Raw genomic sequence first — 21408 nt, 5'->3', positions numbered from 1 at the left:
GGGGAAAATGATGGCTAAATGTAGGGAAAGTAGGTGCCCTGAGGAGCATAAAAGACTATATTTCTTCAGTATGTGTTGTGATCTCATTAATAGAGTCTGACTGAGATGATCATTCAAGTTAATGCTTACCCCATCACTAAATGACTAACTGGATGAACAGATGAGTCAGTGAACAAACAAATTAACAAAAGGACTGTATCATGGATAAAATTGATGTTGAGTTTTGACTCAAAATAGGGATAACCACTGTGTGCCTCTCTATATCCTATAACTGTATTTCTTGTGGTGCACTGCAGAGTTGCATCCCTTGATTTGGGTAAGCCATTTGAGACAGAGCAGAAAACATTTCTGATTCATCTGTTTCCTTAGCATGTAGTGTAGTGTACATATCTGGTGTGTAGTAAATGCTAAAAAACAAAGTTGGGAAAAAGAAGAAATGGCTTTTTACAGAAACAAAAACAATGAAAAATATTATTTAAACATGAAACATAAGGTAATAAACGCCCTAACTTGGAAGTATCTTTTTGTAAAAGCTAAGTAATATTTGGAAAGTGTTTGATGCATTAGTTGACAGTTTGAAATGTGTATTTGCTATTTCTCCTCAGAAATTCTTTAAAAAATAGTAGGAGAAATTGGATGCCAACTACTTTATAGTGTATGAGTTACAGGGAGTTCTTATTGAAAATTTCATAATCTAGCCAGGCATGGTGGCACATACCTGTAATCCCAGCACTTATTGAAAATTTCAAAATCCAGCCAGGCATGGTGGTGCATACCTATAATCCCAGCACATAGGAGGCTGGGGCAGGAGGATCGCTGCAAGTTCAAGACCATAGAACTATATAATGAGGTGAAAACTAGCCGAGCTACACAGTTAGACCCTGTCTTCAAAAAATAAATTAAAAATGTCAGAATCTTGCCTACCCTCATCCTCTCTGATTTGTTAAATTTTTAGGCTTTCTTAGCTCATATTATATATGTATCTAAAATATATATGAGGTGTATATAGTATGTACACTTATGTATAAAACACATACATTTTATCCTCCTTCAGCGTAATGTAAATTCCTCAGGTGCAGGGATTATTGTCTGTGTAGTTTGTTGCTATAGTTTGTAGCTTAGTGTTAGTTGTTTAATAGGTATTTTTCCAGTAAATGAATGCTGCTGAGCTTACCTTAAGTGAAACATAATACCAGTGTTGTCATAAAGGCAAATTATTGTAGGTGTGTAATATCCACATCGATTCTTTAGAATATTTCTATTGAATCATTGATTTCTTTTTTATATGAATCATTAATTTTAGTTTTGAGTTTTATTACATTAAACAATGAGTAATAGGAAAAAGTCTAAAAATAAATACTGAATCTTTAATATGTATTATTTATAAAAACAAAACGTTCAACATTGATTTTTTTTGGTGTACAGAGTCTTAAAAACAACAAACTCCTATGCAAATACCAATAAAATGCTACCAAAAAAATAATCTTTCCTTCAATCCTCACATCTAAGGTAGTCTTCACATATGACAGCTCATTACATACACAGTATTGCTTATACTAACAGTTACATGTGTTTTGCTTTGCTGGCTATTTATTTATTTGTTTATTTTTGAGATAGGGTTTTGCCATATGGTTCTGGCTGAGTCTTGAACTCACCATGTAGCACAGATTGGCCTCAAACTTGCTGCACTCCTCCTGCCTCGGACTTCTTGTAGGACATACTTAACATCTTGCAGGTTTTGCTGTTTTGTGATGAAGTTATTATGTTATACAATGAGTGTAGTTAACAGGAACATAAAATACCAATAAAATAAAAAAAATATTAAATTCTTAATATGTTTTGTGCATTTGGGATAACTACATCAACATTTTCACATCAGCTATATGCTTGCTTACAAAACTTAAAAGGTAACATCAGAAATACTTGCCTATTTGAACAGCAATGAACTCTGTCATAGAAATAATCTTTGCTTCAATTGTCACCCTCCAGGCAATCTTCACACATGAAACTGCGTGCTCCATGCACATGTCTCACATTGCAGCACATGTACTTACTTTCCTTTCTTGTCACCTTTCCTGTTTTCTTCTTTTCTCAGGAGATTCCTACTGTATTATACAATGTACACTTAGCAGGAAGGTAGGATAACAGTGAAGTAAAATACCAGATGTATAATGAGTGCTTAAAAATAGTCAAATCAGCTTGTTTACTTGCTCACACAACCTAAAAGATAACATCAGATTTAAAAACCTACATGAACCACAATATAAATGCAAACATAAATCTGTCACAAAATAATTGACTTGGCAATAATCTTTGCTTCAATTGTCACACCTAAGGCAGCCTTCATGTATGAAAACTGCGTGTCCCATACACAAGTATTGCTTACACTAATAGCACGAATGTTTCGTTTTCCTTTCAGACAGGGTCTCATGTAGTTTAGGCTGGCCTTGAGTTCACTTTGTAGCCCAGGCTGGTCTTGAACTCCCAAGATCCTCCTGCCTCAGCCTCCCGAGTGCTGGGATTATAGGCGTGAGCCACCATGCCCAGCACTTCCTATCATTTTTTGTAGGCACTGTTGAAATCTTTTTTGATTTCCGGTAGTAGTATAGTAAGGTCTTTGTGATACTGTACTTGCCTTTTCACCTGTCGTCTCACCAGTGCATACCACAATTTTTTTGCATAGCTCCCTGGAAAGAAACATTTTGTTTTTTGTTTGCTGTGAATGATCTCTTATGCTTTCCAGGCCCAATGTAGGAAAGTTTCTCCATTGTATTTTTCACTTGTTATTTTGTTTGTAGACTGTCAGACTATTTATGCCACATATAAGGATTGGGTAAAACACAACCATTGGCGAATGCTTTGTGTTTCAAGTGACATCATAATTGCTGCATAGTTGTGCATCATGTGCATCAACATCTGGTAACTAAACCTTTGGTTTTGTTTTAGAAAGTTACCATCTCAGGCTTGTTTTGTTGAAGTTTTCCTATCAATATTTCCTACATGGTATATTGTTGAGATCAGCAGTGCCAGTTTGTTTTTCTTTGCCATATATGAGGCCAATGTTATATCTTTCTAAAATTCAAAGATTTTACTATACAGTTCTGTGTTTTCAAATTACAACATTTCATTTAGAATTTCTACTTAATTCCTGCATACAGTTCTGTGCTGGTCAACTTGTTCTCTGTTAGCAAATGTGACATCAGTTGTTAACTGGTAAACTAATTGTTGAATGTCGCATTCCAATTAGTTGGGAGATGGCAACAAGTCCGTTTATAACATCATTTGGTGTACTACTATACAAATAAGGACCTGATGGCTGAGTTCCAGGATACATTTCTAAATTGAAAGCATAAGTCCTCACATCTATAAGGACATAAATTTTTATGCCATATTTTGAAGACATTTTGGGAACATAACTGCCTGAAACTACTGTGACCAAGAAATGCTGCAAGATGTTCACCAGTATTCGTGTATTCAGTTGTTTGACAGTTCCCACAAATCTCTCAAACAGTGAGCAGATAGCAGCCAGATTATCAGTTCTTGTTCTTTCTTGACAGGTGGTTTCATCATCAACCTTCAGGCAGTTTTGAAAGAAACCAGATCTCAGTGTCATCCCTATTGTATAAACCTCAAACCCATACCCATAAGTCTTTTACATTCCTGTGGTTGCCAGTGGAAAACTTCACTAAGTGTAGTAGAACTATGAGTGCTTTCAGTTCAGCTAGTGAGCTATTATAATACATTTTTGAATAGGCTTATTGAATACAGGACATTTTAATTGTATTTCAGCATTTGTGTGTTTCACAGCACCTTGTAGCATTTTGTCTGCTACAATTTCCAACACTGAATGGCAGTGTTGGCATTCCTTCTAATGAGTTTTAGCCCTGCCAAAACACTCACTATGTTTTTGAACCTAGTTCTAATGATGAGTTATTCCATTTGGTTGTGTGATTGTTTTGTGCCATTTTGACCATTCAAATGTGTATTCACATTGCTGTTTTCTTTGTCATCTGAGTCAAGGAAATCTACATTCCTTGTGTCTGTATCAGTCAATTCTTGCTCCATTTTACTGTCACAGGAACTTTGGGTCACATGGCCAGTGTTAGAGACATTATCATCTTTATCATCTATGCACAAGTAAACTGATGATTCACTTTTGACCTCCTCCAAAACTTACAATTCTGGTTTTACATATGCCATGGTACTGCATTGAGCTACTTCTACCAGAAAAAATGAAAAAATTAAAAAATTTAAAAAAAAATGAAATGCACAGAAATTTAACATCAACATTTCTTGGGTCAAACTCACCTATTGCTGTGTTTGTGCTCCTATACATACTCTGCCATTTGTCTGCCAAAAGGGTGAGTACACAGATCGGTTTTTACTTTCCCCAGGCATAGTCACACCCACAGTCCATTATGGTAAAATACATTTTTTCATAACTGTGTGGGTGTATTTTACTCCCTGTGATGCTCAGGTAAACATATGCAAAACCTGTTAGAACATTATGTGGGTAAAAGTCCCACTTTTGCACATGTGCATACTCCTTGCCATTTGTCCTACCAAGTGGGTAAACATAAAGATTTTTTCCTGTATTCCCCAGGTGTCACTACTGAGAAAGCTGACTGCCATTGTGCTAAAGTACAAATTTACAGTAGAAAAGTATGGGGTGGGTTGTTGTACGCAAATGTTATGCCTTACAGATTTTTGTACCACTTATTTAAGTTAAAGTGATCAATGGTTGAATGCTGTGTAATTGAAAATTTTTCTGATATTTTTGATTACAGAAGGCCTTACGACCGGATATGGGCTACAATACATTAGCCAACTTTCGAATAGAAAAGAAAATTGGGCGTGGACAATTTAGTGAAGTTTATAGAGCATCCTGTCTTCTGGATGGAGTACCAGTAGCTTTAAAAAAAGTACAGGTAAGATGATTTTAATTATATATATCATTATAAAATTGTTTTATATGAAAAACAGAGGAAGATACTTCTGGAATGATTAAGTGATAACCTCAGCTAAGAATGCTGAGAAAGAATGAGGATTGTATCTTAAAAGTCTGAATGAGAGGAATACCTAAATTTTTGTTTAAACATTCCTCCCAGACTTTAGAAGTTGGTTGTTTCACCCATGTCCAGCAGAGTAGAATGATCCTACAGAAGTTTTCATAGCTTTTAGATTTTTGAAAGGTAGATTTGAGTTGTTAGCATTAGTTACAACTGTATATTTAACTAGATACTGAATACTCAACGAATTCTAGATCTGGAGATGTCATAAGAGGAAATCACAACCACAAAATGTATTATCTGAAGATAATAAACAGGCTTCAGTGGCAATAACTGAAAAGGAAAACAAAATGAACTTTATTTACTTGGGAGAAGAGAGAGGTTGATAAAATTAGATGATTTAATGTATACTACATATTATGAAACAGGAAGAAAATACTCAATTAAGAAGTGGAACAGGGTGACAGGGAGGGAGGAAAGGAAAAGAGAATGAGAAAAGAAGGAAGAAATAGATGCAAAACTTTTATAAATAAGAGAGATTGAAGAGAGGGTAAGGGAATCGGGAAAAATTGAGTCATGCACAGGTACAAACTCCCTGTGATGAAAGTGATCATTATGCATTTTTAAAATGTACCAATAAACTTAATTAATTCAAAAAAAGTATACTCAAAAACAAAAAATTTCCATTTTTGTATTAGTATCATCATGGTGTCAGGTTTTTTTTTTTTTTTTAAATCTAGACTCTTTTCTGTCTTTTTAAAATTTTTTTCTCTTTTCCCAACTTTTTCCCCCATGTTCTGCCTTAACCCTCATCTGGTCCCACTAAACATGAGGTTCTGGATGCTTACTTGTCTGAGCCATGCCAAGATTTATCTACTCCAGCGAGATCCTTTGACCTAGAAGTCACTTGTCTTTCTGCCTTTGCATTATCTTCTGCCTTACAATGTTTACTTCCCTTTTTCAACTAATATCTTTGTTGATTAGTGTGTTTACAGTTGCCATTACAAAGATGAACAGTTTTTATTAATATTATAAAAATGAAATATTATTTATGAAAGATTTTGTTCCATATAAATAATAATAATCCCTCTTAGCTGCAACCCAGTTTAAGAAAGAAACATTTTACATATACATAAGTATATATTTTAAAAGTAATTTTTATCAGTACTAGGGATTGAAACCAGGGCCTTAGCACTGAACTATATTCTCCCCTCCAAACACCACCCCCCCACTTTGACATAGGCTCTCATTAAGACACGAAGTGATCTGTACTGAGCTTAAATTTCCAGTCCTTCTGTCTCAGCCTCCTTGAGTGCTGGGATTATAGGCAAGCATCACTATGCCTAGCTCCTAAACATATTTTTGATTTGTGGGGTTGCCACTTCTTTTTGTCAGAAGTAACCATTTCCTGAAGTTAGTTTTTATCGCTGCGTTTTTTTTTTAAAGTTTTCTACATCTGTATGAATTTCCAATATAAAAAAAAATCACTTTTGCACATATGAATGAAGCATGTGTTCATATATAGATATGTGACTTTGCATTTTTCATATAGCATCATGTCTGAGCAGTAAATCTGTGTTGGTGTATGTGACCTCACTAACTTAAAGTGTTCAGTTGTTCTTGCTTGCCATATAGATTGTTTATATTTTCTTTCTCATATAAACAGTGCTGTCATGGTATTCTTGTGCATCTTTGCAAACATTTACTTGTGAAAATGTATCATTTGTTCCAAAGAATGGAGGCGATAGGCACATGCATGCATGTGTACCACAAGATAATATAAAGTTTACAAGTTTGCTAGGAGCAGCAAATAAGAATTGTAACCTTTTTTTCTAACATGCCACTTAGAGTTTAAGCAAATATAATACAAAATGTAAATATTAGTGTTTATGACAGGTAAGTTTTAGAGTAATACTTCTCTTACAAAAGAAGTCTTTTTTTTTTTTTTTTGTTATTGTCTTTTTGAGACAATAACAGGTCAGTTCAGGCTGGTCTTAAACTCATTTTGTAGCCCAGGGTGTTCTTGAACTTGCAGCAAGTCTTCTACCTCATCCTTTCAGGTGCTGAGATTACAGGCATGTGCCACTGTGCCTGGTTTTAAATTAATTTTAAAAACATACTTTTTTTTTTAGTCCATGTTTGCAGTGCATAATATTGTTGTGTAGAGTTAGTGCATGTACAGTACTGTACAAATCTCAATTCTTCTTTTTATCCCCTTTCTTTGTCTTCTTACCTCCTCCTCCATTTCTTGTTCTCCCTTTCCATTTTTTTTTTTTTTTTTTTTTAATATTTGAAGTCCTTTTTTTTTTTCGTCTTTTTGATTTTTATCGGTACCGGGGATCGAACTCACGACCATCTGCTTGCAAAGCAGGTGCTTATGCCCCTGAGCTTACCCCAGCCCCTGATCCCCTTCCCATTTGAGAAAGCTCTATTGCCCAACTTCATATTATCTGTCATTTCTCTCTGTATAATTTGTGTTTCTCATATAAGAGAAAGCTTGTGAAATTTAAACTTGTTGTCTGATTTATTTCAGTTAACACTGTAGTTTCAAAAATGCATCCATTTTCCTACAAATGACTCAAGTGTATCCTTTTTTATGGCAGAGTAGCACTCCATTGTGTACAATGTATTTCGGAGCACTGAGGGAAATAAGCAAGTGATATTATTTCTATCGGGCGGGGGGGAAGACTATCTAAAACAATTACCCTGTTAAGCCTTGTGGCATGGATTTCTGATTTAAATGAGAGTTTAAATAAGAATGGAGATGTCAAATGAGCCATTGGATTTCGAACCTAAATTAAGCTATAAATGTGAGATTTAATTGTGGAAAATACTGCAATCAGGTAGAATAATTTGGGCAGGAAGCAACAATTCACTATTATAGATTGTAAAGTAAGGTAAAAATCTTCAGATTTTATTATTTTTAAAATAAGTTTACAAAGCATTATAGAATGCAATAAAGAGATGACTCCCCTTTTCCCAGAAGTAGGAGTAGTTGTCAGGAGAGTGGATCTGTTGTGAAATCCAGAGCTTCCTTGTCTCCTTGTCAACCTTTTCAGAACCTGAGAGAGTAGAGATTTCTGTCTCTAGTGATTAGTATTATTTTTTAACTGCAGACCTTATTGTTAAGAATAGCAAAGGGAAGGGAGGAAGTGCTAGATAAGAATTATGCCCAACTTCTAAAAATATTTTTGATATGTGTTTGCCACTCCCTTTTGTTAGAATTAATCATGTCCTGAATTTAGTTTTTATCTTTGCTCTTCTAGGTTTTTTTAGAATTATATCTGAATTGTTTTCTGCTTACCTGTACTTTTTTCCTATTGATTGGAAGTTTGAAGAGGCATAAGTTAATTTGTACAGTTGCATTCCCATTCAGTCTTATATGTTCCCTCTGAACTCTTTTTAAAAATTTTGTAAACTTTTATTACCACGTTTGCTGTACATAATGATTACATTCATCCGGGGAATTGGTACATGTCCATAACACACCTTAATATTTGTTTTTACTTCTTTTCTCTGTCTTCTCTCTTATTCCTCCCTCTGTTGGTCTCCTTCCCATTTCCAAAAGATCTGTCTCTTTGTTTCCTACAATCTTATTTTGCTCTACAAGTTACCTATACTTTGGATTTTTCTTATTTTACCCTGTGTTAAACCTCAAATTGCTGTGAGGACAGGGCATGTGGCTTAGTGGTAGAGTGCTTGCATAACATGTGGTAGGCCTAGGTGTGACTTTTTCAGCACTGCAAAAATAAAATACTTCTGTATATCTTTATATATCGCCAGGTGTGGTGGCTTATATCTATAATTTGAGAACTCTGGAGGCTCAGTTAGGAGGATAGCAAGTTTGATTCTAACCTGGGCAACTTTGTAATTTAGCGAGACCTTGTCAAAATTAAAAAAAAAAAAATTAAAGAAGGAGTTAAAAAAATAGGGATATAACTCATGATGAAGGCCCTGGGTTTAATCCCTAGTTCTTGGGGAAAAATACTGTGGAAAGTTAAACTTTATTCTTTTGGGTTTTGTACTATGTTTCTTCAGTTTTAGTATGTGGCCTCTTCTAAGTTAAACATAACTTCTGTATAGAAGAGAGAAATGATGTTGCAAAGCTGTTCTTAGTTATGTTTAGTTAGAGAAGAATGTCTTAATCCTTTGCATTTCAAACATGTTGATTCTTGTAATATACTACACTTGTGCTAGATAAGAAAGCCCATGGTTCTTACTTTTTAAAAAAAATCATTTTTACAGGTTTAAATGAAACAATTTTAAGGTGCTGTTAATCAGATGATTTTCCTTTTTGAAGAATTCTAATCAACTCTTAAAATTCATAAAGAATCAGATATGAATTTCTCCACCTGACTTATTTTAGGACTGTGCTACTTGTCTCAAGAGCTTCATTGCTGTTTCCAGCTCTGCTAGGGTCCTCCCTGAATACTTTGAGTTCGTATGATAAAGTAATGCTTTTGTAGTTTACTTTTTGCTTACAAATCTTAAATGAAATAATTTGGAGCTACCATCTGGATTCCTCAACTTAGTTTTAAAGTCTTTACTTTGTCCCGTATCATCCAGTTGATGGGGCCCTAGGGAATGGAAAAAGGAATTAATGTGTTAGGTACATGTATCAACTTCCCTCAAGGAATGTATACATTTGTACTACACACATGTACTTCTAACCTCAACTTTAAAAAAAGAATGTGCTGAGCTCTTGTGCTGAGCTTTGCTATAGATTTGTTTTCTCTATATGTGAAGTGCATACTGGCGGCATATTACTTTGAAGTCATAAATTAGCATGTGGTAACATCTGAGAATCTGTAATATATGGCAACATTAACCAGTCTTTTTGAAATTTTACCTGTGACCCATAAGAGTTTATTTGCAAAAAGTAAGGTGGTATCTTAACTGATTGTAACAATCTTGAAATTTAACTATATCTCATGTCTTTGATCATTTTTAGTCTTTTAACGTTAGATGAAATATTTTGCATGTTAGTTCATTGAAACTTAATATTTCTTTGTTTACCTGTAAATTGTGTGCACATATAAACTATTTTTAGGTGAGAGAGTCTGCATATCAGCCTATAATTAAAATGAAAGTTTTTTTCCATCATGTATAATTTTAATGTATTCATACTCTATAACTGTATATTTGGTCTCTTTCTCAGTATTCACTGTGATCACTAAATTTATTTTGCAGCTGTTACAAACTTCATCATTTAATCACTAAGGACTTCTTTCAAATTTCCAGTTATTTAAATCAAAATTAGGAAGCATTTGTAAGAATAACCTATAAATGATCTTTAAAAAATTAGAGAGCAGGGTGCTGACAGTTTTGCTTGAAAAGGTGACACAGGCCTTAGTTATAATTTTATTTATTTTTGCATGATCAGTGTTAGGAGATCAAACACAAAGCCCTACATGTAATAGGTGAGTATTCTATCGGATAATTTGTATTTCCTATCTTATTTTTAAATCTTTCTAGACATTAAAATGACATAATAATTTTTAGAATTACTGAATGGTTATCATTTTTTTCTTCCTACCTGTCACAGCATCACTCTGTAGAATTCTTTTGTATTTAGGCAGAAAAGGACAAGTTGTGGAAACATGAAGTATTTAGAGATTATTTTGTACACTGATTGTTCTGTCTATCTAGAGATAGATCAGATAAACAAGAGAGTCCTTGAAAGGAAATTTTTTCCTACCAGTCAGCTAGTCAACAATTTACAAGGTGATGGCCAAAAGTACCGAGTTTGTGGAGGAAAGTACTAAGGCTTCCTTTCTTCTGCCCTTCTCCCTAAGAAAGGTTGAGGAGGGTCTGTACAGGCATTACATGTTGCGAACAGAGGAACAGAAGCATTGTTATATCTCCAAGGTTAAGAAAGGGGTGAATAGTGGAATAGCAGAGGTATTTGTGGGTGAGGGTGAAAAGGTATGGATAAGGAGCTGCCACATAGAAGACTGGGCTGCTCTGCTCAGTTCATTTATTCAGACTCTATAGGGAGGCCTAAGGAATATTTAGCTAAGATTTCAGTATATGTAAAGTATATTTAAAATGAGGTATGCCAGGTTTGTCAAACTCTTTTTAATAGTGTTTTTTTAAAAAAATTACTTTAAAGAGAATAAAACCAAGCAAAATAAAACAGAATAAAGCCAATCAAAACAAACTATATAAATGACACAGGACTTCAAAACAATAGGAAATCAACAATGGTTACCATAATGCCTCTTGTTGTCTTCAAAATAGTTGCAGATATCTTCAGACATAGTAAAAATCAAACAATACAGAACAGAATGGAACCAATAAAAACAAAACAATGAATGCAATAAAGGACTTCAAAGCAAGATGAGAGTACATCCAAAATAGCTACCATAATATATCTTACTATCTTTGAAATTGCTACCCACACCATCAGATATAACAAAATCAAACAAAACAAAACAGAATAAAACCCAACAAAACAATGAAAATGATATAGAACGTCAAAACAACATAATAGGGAATTACCACCTTCAGAAGGAGATCCCCCATGGATGCTGCACTGCATACTATTGTCCTCTGAATGATCAGAACACTGGCCCTAGACCTGCAGTCAGTGCAACACCAAACAGCACCAGCATCAAATTGTTTCACCTCAATACTTACCATCACAGCCTGTGTTTCTCCAGATCAGCTGGTAGGGGTTGGGGAGGTTGGGGAATTTCGGCTCTGTAGAGGTGTGGGCTCTTCTTGTTTCCTGGCCCATGTGCCAGAAAGGGCTGGCATCTGTACCCCCAGTAGCCTGCACATGGTGCTGAATCACAGAGAGGGCTTCTCCTGCAGTCTGTGAATGGCACTGACTTGTGGGAAAAGGCTGGGATCTGGCTGTCTCCCCAATAGTAATCTTTTTTATGATATGATATGATATGATATGATATGATATGATATGTTATATTTTTGGTACCAGGGATCAAACTCATGACTTCATGTTTGCCAAGTAGGCATTCACACTGCTGAGCTAAATTCCCAGTAATGTATTTTTAAATAGTTTTTTAAAAAAACATTTTATGTGTCTTTTCCTAACAGTTTGTCACATGCCTGGGAAGTTGCTTGAAAGAAAATTTTTTCTCTTTAAAATATCTAGTGTTAGTCTTTTCAGTTTCACTGAGTGTAATTTTGGCAAAGACTGAAAATGTCAGAAGATGGCTTTCACAATGGTACCAAAAATGGTACCGCCAGAACTTTCTTAACTGTAGCTAATAAGTTTGCCTTAATGAATTACAGTTTTCCAACCCAAAGACACATTTATAGAGCCAGAAAAGATTTTTCCTGAAGATTTGTTTATACATACCTAAATTATTTTTTACAAAGTCCAGATTTTTTTCTTCATATATATTTTTTTTTCTTGCATGTGGATTCAGCAGACTGCTTTGAATTTATGTCTGCAAATAAGTTATTCTAAAAATTGAGTATTTTGTTTGACTTGCTAAGAAAAAAAAATACAGTACTTTTCAATTTTTACTAAATGTATTTAGTTTTGCATTAAATGTAACAGCAATCCATGCTTTCAGTATTTGAGATCTGTCTTTTGATACCAATGAAAATTTACTTAAAAATAAAAAAAAGTTTAGATATCACACGTGTCCTCTTATATGAGAAGCCAAAGTATAAAAATTTAAAGAAAAGACTAGAAGATAGAGAAGAGGAAAGAGGGAGATCTTTTGCAAGTGGCAAGGGAACAAAGAGATGGAGATAAGGAGGGAAGGCAGGGAAAGGGGAAGTAAATGAATTAAGATGTGTTATTTATATACACCAAATCACCAGGATGAATGTAATCATGACCTACTGCAGGCATGTACTAAGTAAAAACTTTTTTTAAACAACAAAACTCTGAAAAGAAAATAAATTTGTAATTCTAATTTAATTATAAGTTGAATTAAAGATTTGTGATTCTACATAGCTTGTGTCTTGATATAAATTAAAAATACACATATTCTTATTCTATTCTTACTCTTTAAAAGTAATTTTTCCCATTGTAATGACATCCATTATTGGGAAATTATATTTGTATGTGTTACCAAGTTTCTGATTTTTCTTCATTTCAGTCAATGATGCCAACATTATCCTTTCTTAAATTTTTTTTCCATTCTTTTGGATCCAAAAAATAAAAACTCTTAATATTTTTTCCTCTGAGCACATGGTATTATCTCAGGTTCCTGATAAACAGCAGTTTGTGAGAATAGCATCAGGATTCATGATCTGGCAAGTCAGTCATTTTTGATTTTTAAGTACCGGTAGTCTCTGTGTGTTTTATGCCTCTGACTAGCATCAGGTTTAAATTTTTCTCTGTATGTCTATATTTGTTATAATGGTTACATAGAAACATCATCATTTCTGTGGCACCCATTTTTTTTTTTTTACCAATTTCAGGAGATAAGTGGCTTTTCTTTGTGAAATTACTAAATGTAAAGCTTATTCCTGTAAGTGAAGAGCTTTTGATTTTGTATTTTTAAAAATAAAAATCTGAAAGACAGTATACATATCTGCTTGAATAAATTAAATGTTGAGGGCTTTACCAGCCATGGTCTGAGCCTCGTAAGGGTCTAGCATGACTTTGACCAGTTAGCATTTACTACTTGGCATCTTAATTATCTGTGTTTCAGTCTACATTCTGCATTTGACATTGTACATCTCTAAGGACTGCAAGCTTGCTTTCTTACTTGGCATCTGTAATAAAATCTGGTAATAAGGTGGCATTCAATGTGGTGTAGCCTTGAATAATTTAAGTTTGTATGTACCCAAGGTTAGGTTTTGTAATCTGTCGTCTATGTGTGGAATAAAACTCTGATGCTTTGGGAGAGAATTTTAGTATATGATGTTTTTCCTTCTTTCAGGAAGTAGCATATCACACTGTATATGGTTTAATATTGCTGGTGGATTTTTCGCCATTGTTTTATTTCTTTATCCCTGCTATTAGTGTCCATTTAGATAAAACTATTGCATCATTTTACCAAAATTTGATAATACAGGGGCTTCATGTTTGCAGAAAATACTGTATTACTAGATATTTCATGTGGGATGATTTGCCAGTCTTTTTTTCCTTTCTTTCTTTCTTTCTGTTCTGTTTTACTGTGTCCCACTATGTTATATTCTGAAATCATAGTAATTGGCACAAGTTCAATGTTTAAGATGTTTTGTATTATTACCAGTGGAGAAAAATTATTATTTTTAATACATATACCAGCACATACATTTCTCTTCCTATTACTTGATTAAATGGGAGAAATTTTGATGCCATCTAATTTTTTTCAAACAGTAATATGCAGTACTCAACTATTTCATGTTAAAGCTGATAAAGTATGAAATTAATATAAAGCCATAGTAAGTAAAGACTAAATAGAAACATGACAGCTATTTTTGCTATAATGTTAAAAGAAAAATCACATACCCATTTTATATACTGCTGCTGTTTTTATTATGTAAAAACATCATGCATTTGTAATTAAAGGGAGGCTCCTGACAATAATTTTTAATGTGAGTTCATAGTGTTTACTTTTATTTTGAAATTTTATTTAATATCTCCACACTGATTATTTAAAACATTGTTGTTTGTTTGTTTTGTTGAGACCAAGTATTGCTTTTTAGTTTGGCTTGCCTTGAGATTGCAGCGATATTCCTACCTCAGCCTCCCAAGTGCTGGGATAAAAACAGGCATGCGCCACCACATTAAATTATTTTTTAGTTGATACATAATTGTGCGTGTGTATGGATTTAAGTGTTTTCTCTCTACACATGTGTGTATGTGTGTGTACATTATCACTTTGCTAATCCTGGATTCTATTTCGTACATTATTGTTTTGCTAATCCTGGGTTCTGTCTTTAGATATTTGATTTAATGGATGCCAAAGCACGTGCTGATTGCATTAAAGAAATAGATCTCCTCAAGGTAAATATTAAACTATGTACTTTTATCAACATACTCCAAGTGTGCTTGAAAAAGTGACTTTTTAAAAATACCACGTTCATAGGTAAAAAGGTTAAGACTAACCTTCTATCATTCTGATACTGAGTAACATTCTGTAAGTTCAAATGCCAGTATATTGAAAAATGCAGTGACCTTTTGAATTTATTGTAAAATACTTGAATTAAAACATTTGATGGAATTACTTTTTCAAAATAGGGAATAAATAAATGGGAATATATCAAGAAATTTTTTCTGGACCCTCCCAACTAGGCATATTCAAAAGGTTAAGTAACAGTGCAAATGAATTAGTTTTTTTCTTAAAATCTGTTATGTGGAAAATGTGGATGAGTTCAATACATTCATATGTTTTGAAATATTTCTTAATTGTTTCCTGATTTAGAATGGATGAATTTATGAAGAGTATGTCTTTTACTTTCTTACCTATTTAAAAAAATGACTAAAATTCCAGTTGCCTATGCACTGTCTGTTTCTTTTCAAGTGAGATTTCTCTTAAAACACAGTATGGCTTATATTATATTTAAAATTTCAGGTTAAATTGTGTGTTTTTCATGCCATACATTTGTTTTTTTTTTTTTTTTTTTTTTTTTTTTGTCTTTTTCATTTTTATTGGTACCAGGGATCGAACTCACGACCGCCTGCTTGCAAGGCAGGTGCTTACGCCGCTGAGCTAAATCCCCAGCCCCCATGCCATACATTTGTTAACCCCTAAAACAAATCAGCTTTGTCCAAAAAGATCAGAGAAAAGTCAGCGCTATGCTTTCTTAGTCTTCAATTGATTGTAGTTACTCTGGCACATGAAGTTACTGGTTTGAGTAAGTATATACTTCATTACGGAAATAACATATCCTTAAAGAAAAAAATGAAGGAAAACTTTTAAGTAGAAAGAAGAAAATCACCCATCAGTTTTGAATTATTGTGTTGAATATTGTTTGTTTAATAATTATTAAACAAAAAGGATTCTAAATGTAAAGACTAATGCATATATTTTCATAAGGTGAAATTTCTCCAAGAGATGATTAGTTCTGTGTATTTATATTATTTGATGTAAAAGCAGTATTTAAATATAGCACATACTAGTTTTTTATGTGTGTGCTAGAACTATTACACTATTCTATTCTATTACACTAGAACTCATCCTGACTTCAATGTAGGACCTGAAAGAGATTCTGTATTTACTACAAAATGCTTTAAATGATAGTTCTTATTTTGAAAGATACAATTTTTAGCAATTGGTGATTTAATTCTTCAGTTCACATATTGAATCTATTAAATACTTATAAACAGCAGTACTTTACATATACTTTCTTTAACAAAGCATATTAAAATAAAATTAACTCATACTTGGTTTTACTTATAATTATGTTTTAAAATTTACTAAGTTAAAGGAATATAGTATGTCATGTTAACAATTATGAGATACACAAATGAAATGTAGTGACTAAGCTTTTATTGAATTACAAAACTAAGCGATTCTTTGGAATATAAAACAGACTTTTCTATACCTTTTTTTTCTCAGCAACTCAACCATCCAAATGTAATTAAATATTATGCATCATTCATTGAAGATAATGAACTAAACATAGTTTTGGAATTAGCAGATGCTGGTGATCTATCTAGGATGATAAAGGTAGGTTTTATTTTTTTATTTTACCTTAAAGCTTTGTGTTTTTTGTTGTAGAATTGTCTATAACATAGGCATATTAAAAACGCCAATGCTATGTTTAGCATATGATAGGTGCAAAATAAATAATAGGTGATAGTGATGATGATTACCTGGTGAATTTCATATTCGTCCCTGGAATTATCCAAACACTCCAAAACCAACTTGGAAACAGGTCGAAAGATTTGTCTTCTATAACCTAAAATTACTGTTTTGCAGCTTGATTTCTCGGAGGAGGTTTTTCTTGAGCCTAAGCCTTTGGACCTTGGGGAAAGGAGGTCTGAAAGAGATTGTAGAGCATCTTGCCCTATTTCTGGGAGGAACTCATTAAAAGAGACATTGAGGATCAAACCCCAACTTGACTATTTAAAATTTTCTTTTCCAAGGGCGTATTAATTGGGTTTATATTCACCTGCAAGTAATAGAAACCTCCAAAATAAATGTAACTTCAAAATTGTTTGTTCATAGGCAAATTACTTCTCTGTACCACATTTTCTTAATGTAATAATAGAGCCTATTTCACAAAGTTGTTGTAATGTTTAATATTTATTACAAGTTTAGAATAGTGCTACACATTATAAAACTACCTAAATAGTAACTGCTATTATTGTTATTCTCTATCACATAAATGTTTGAAGCTAATAAGGTGACTCATACCTGGTCAGATCTCAAGAACAAACCCATTTTCAGCTCAAGTCACTCTAGGCTGAGGAGACAAAATGAGTATTTGCTGGCTGCATCTTGAAGCTACCTCTGTATGCTCCTGTAGTATTTTTAGCCTCATTCCTTTGACCAAAATATAATCTCTTGAGTTTATTTAGTTGCAAGAAAAGGGTGATATATAATCTTTGTTCCAGTGGCCATGTGTCCAAGGAAAATTCTGTTACAGTGAAAGAGGAGCTGAACAGTGTGGAAACAAGCAAGACTAAATGAACCAAGCAAAGGGCATTTCTTCAAAGCTTGCTATAGCAAGAGTCAGCCATTGTCACTTTGATTTTTGCAGAGACTTAAAAAGAGAAGGCTTTAGGTATGCTCTGATTCAAGGCTATTGGCCTGGGAAAGCAAAGATGAATTTATTAGAAATGAGGCATCCTAGTAATTGGTTAGGAGTACACATTTGGCTTCTTTTAGTTGATTCTTATAGAAACAAGGACAAAAATTGGAGCTGTCAGTTATTAGTTAAGAGTTGGACATTTGGGTCTGTTTGTCACTGGAGATATCAATTTGGCTTCTTACAATTCTGAGTTATTCTTCCTGGATTGTTTATTGAAAGTATTGGTTTCCTGGACAGGTTGCTGCATATTACAGATTAAAGTTCTATTTTTGCACATGGACTGGTGACTACCAGTTTATACATTAAATGTCTCAGTGGATACTGGAATATAATTACTAATTCCTGCTGTATTGAGTTATTATAAAGAGATTTTTAAAAACATGCTACTTTATACATAGTTTAACTTCACAGTGATTCTGAGAGATAAACATGATGCTTTGAGAATATAAATATCATTATTATTCAATGACAGAACTAGTATTTTTAAAATTTTTGTTTTGTATTGAGGCAGTCTAAATACATAGTTTAGGCTGGCTTTAAATTCACTATGTAGTTTAATGTAGCAGGCTGGCATCGAACTCCAGAATGCTTTCTACATTATAAAAATACCACTTAGAAGGTAATATTATGTATTCTTTTCCACTGGCTGTCAAGTTGGCTATATTAAGGTCCTACAGAGTAAATCACTTCTAATCAGTTTTACGAGTTTCAGTTTTAGGGACTTACTACTACTAGTCCAAACAATCAACCACCGATAAAATATGTCTTTGCAAATTAAAGAATAGAAAATTATAATTTTTAAAAAGCACAAATACACAGAAGCAAAATTTCTCAGGACAGTTATTACTAGATAAGACATAAAAATATTGTCTTTATAAGAGAATACAATAAGTACACAATCATATGTCTAAACCTTTAGGTATAAGAGTTATTTGAACTATGGTAATACAATGAGAAGGAGAGTAAATTTAAAAAGTAAAATAATTCAGAACAGAATTCTTTATAGTAATGAGTAATAAATTATTGTTACAGAATTCGTTAGTTATATATTTGGAATATCTCCAAATTTCTGACTAAAATTTGAAGGTGGAGAAGCAGGTTGTTTTCAGTAAAGGATATCAGTTGTTTTGGAATAAGCTATTAGCTTATAATGAAAATTTATTTACTTTGGTAAAATACTCAACTGATTCTTCTGTAGAAGATTAGTAACCATTCCTTCTTCTTTAGTAGGTCTTATTTGTATTAGCTTTGAATGATGATGTTGTTTGTTATGTGTACTGTTTTTGTCTAATAAAGGTATAAGACATTCTAGGTCAGATTTCTTAGGTCATTTGGATCTCTTTTAAAGATTAAAAGTCACATTGTCAAATCTATATAACTTAAAACAGTAGTCATAAAAAAGTTTAATGTATCTCAAACATTTATATATCTGCAGAGATCCTGGTTATATTTTTGTACATCATTTGAAATTGTCATTTTAGACTTGACTTAATACCTATATTGTACACAGAGAAAATAATTTGGGAGGACCTAACCTGAAAATTTCTCCTTTTTTTTTTTTTTGCCAAGTAGAATTAATTTTATTATGGATTGGTGCATTTCACTAGTGCACATCATTATGGCTTTTCTCTCCATGTATTTATTTTGTAAATATAAAATGAAGAGCTCACTGGTGTTACTTTTCTCAGACAGTGAAAGTTCTTCCCTTTTGTTCCTCATTCCCATATCCTAGACATAACTACTGCCTTTATGTACATAAAATTTTCCGAGCTTTGTTTTCTATCGTTATATACACACATGCTCAAACATACATACTAGTGTATGTGTTTTAGCTCTGTATTTAATTATTTTATTAGTAATTAGACATTTTTGTCTTACAGAGAAAGCTCAGCTACATTAATACAACTATGTTATGCATACTGTATTATCTATTTTAATTATGTTTATGCGTGTAGTAATATTGCTGGATAATAAGGGTATGCACATTTTAAATATAGTAGATACTGTCAAATTATTGTTATTCACAAGGTTAGGCCAATTTGTAGCTTTAAAAAATAGCTATTTCATTTATTGGACATTTCTTTTGTACATGGTTTATGCTTTCTTGGAAATCAATATCAAGCATGATACATTGAATTGATGGTAATTTAGTATTCAACCAATACTCAGAAAACTATATATCTTTAATTGTAATAAATTAAGTAGATGACAAGTGTAGATTGTAATGGGTGAAACTAAGCTGGGAACCTCTGATAGCAATAAAAAGATTCTAAGCAACGTGCTATATGACCTGGTTTAGTTTTAAATGAATGACAGTTATATCTATAAAATTGGTCAGTAGTACCTGACTTGCAGTATTAGCGAGGGTGAAGTTAGGTAATGTGCATATTTAGATATATGCACAAATGTGTGCACAACATCTCTTGACCAGTCCATTGGTTAGTCTATTCCATTAGTGGCAAACTTATGGGACACATATTGCAGAAGTCTGTTTGTATAATGTAAATCTCTAATGTAAATCACAGGTATGCCTATTAGAATATATGACATCTGACAGGTACTCAGATTTTCCTTATTCTGTTTAAATATCTATTACAACTCTTTCTCTCCTCTCTTTGCATCATACAAAGTCTCCTCTTCCTTACTCTTCATAGATGACTTCATGCATCCAATTTTACATAACCTTATGCAACTAATTTTACAGTGCAACTAGAATTCATCAGACAATAATGGCCTTGTTTGACTTTCCCATGTTTTAACCTGCTAGACCAAATTGTATCTATTGTTTTCTTCTATTTCTCTCCTGTTACCATAAAAGATTGTTGTGTATTACTCCACCTAGGTTCTCTACGCATATTCTCAGAAACTTTAAACCTTATCATTATCTCTTCCCATTTGGTACCTAACAATTGTGCATCTTCTGGGTCCCTTCCCTCATCATTTAAATGGGCTCAGGTCACTGTTATCTTAATTATATGCATACATACACCTCCCTTATTCATTCAAGAAATTTTTCTTCCAGTGGGCAAGATAAATAAAACAGTAAACACATCAAATTTAAAACATACCACATGTTGGTAAGTATGTTGAAGAAAAATAGAGTAATAAGAAGTTTGGAGGAAAGATGATATTATCTTAAATGGGAGAAAATCCTAGTAAGTCTTACCATCTTCACCTCTACCTACTTTTCTTTCAGTTGCTGCCCTTACTCTTCTTTTTCTCAGACACTTATATCTGACCTCAGCAGACTATACAAAGTACCTCTTGGGTGATCTCTGTCATGAAATCCAGTAGACTTCCTGCAGTCTCGTGGTTTTTTATCTCTCATTAGTGTGTAGCTGTTTCTCGGTCCCTAGAACAATCCTCCATTGACTTACTGATTAGCAAAGTGCCTTGGTTTTCTTACCTTCCTGGAGTTTCTCATGCTTCCTGAGTCACTTTTTTCTTCCTGACTTTAATGAAGGTTTAAATTTCTGTCCTGGCTTTTTGTTGTTTGGTTTTGTAGCCACCTTGTAGCTAATCTCATTCATCTTGTACATTTAGTAACTCTCTGTACTGTTGGTGACTCCACATTTTTTATGTTTAGCATGAATCTCTTTTAGTTTAAAAAACATGTCAGTCACCATGTCTGTAAATAAATTCATGATCTTTCTTCCAGAATACCCTCCTCCTATGTGCCCTAATTTATGCATACTGGAAACCAGGATTCTTCTTTGTGCTTCTCCCG

General features: G+C 33.3%; 1 protein-coding gene across 5 annotated transcripts in view; it reads left to right on the top strand.

Moving 5' to 3' along the window:
- Nek7 (NIMA related kinase 7) overlaps nucleotides 1-21408 on the top strand; it is a 154358-nt gene that overhangs the window by 73750 nt on the left and 59200 nt on the right. For all 5 annotated transcript variants that reach the window (XR_010044358.1, XR_010044356.1, XR_010044357.1 and 2 more), the window contains 3 exons: nucleotides 4788-4928; nucleotides 14866-14928; nucleotides 16484-16594. Coding sequence is in view for 2 of the 5 variants with exons in the window: in XM_063239661.1 (XP_063095731.1) it covers nucleotides 4788-4928; nucleotides 14866-14928; nucleotides 16484-16594 (315 nt within the window). In the remaining 3 variants the exon portion in view is untranslated. The remainder of the gene's footprint in view (nucleotides 1-4787; nucleotides 4929-14865; nucleotides 14929-16483; nucleotides 16595-21408) is intronic.

The sequence above is a fragment of the Cavia porcellus genome, unplaced genomic scaffold (genome assembly GCF_034190915.1).
Source record: "Cavia porcellus strain 051 isolate PalLab524CR breed Dunkin Hartley unplaced genomic scaffold, mCavPor4.1 scaffold_29, whole genome shotgun sequence".
NCBI lineage: Eukaryota > Metazoa > Chordata > Mammalia > Rodentia > Caviidae > Cavia > Cavia porcellus.
This window is presented reverse-complemented; position numbering and strand designations above follow the sequence as displayed.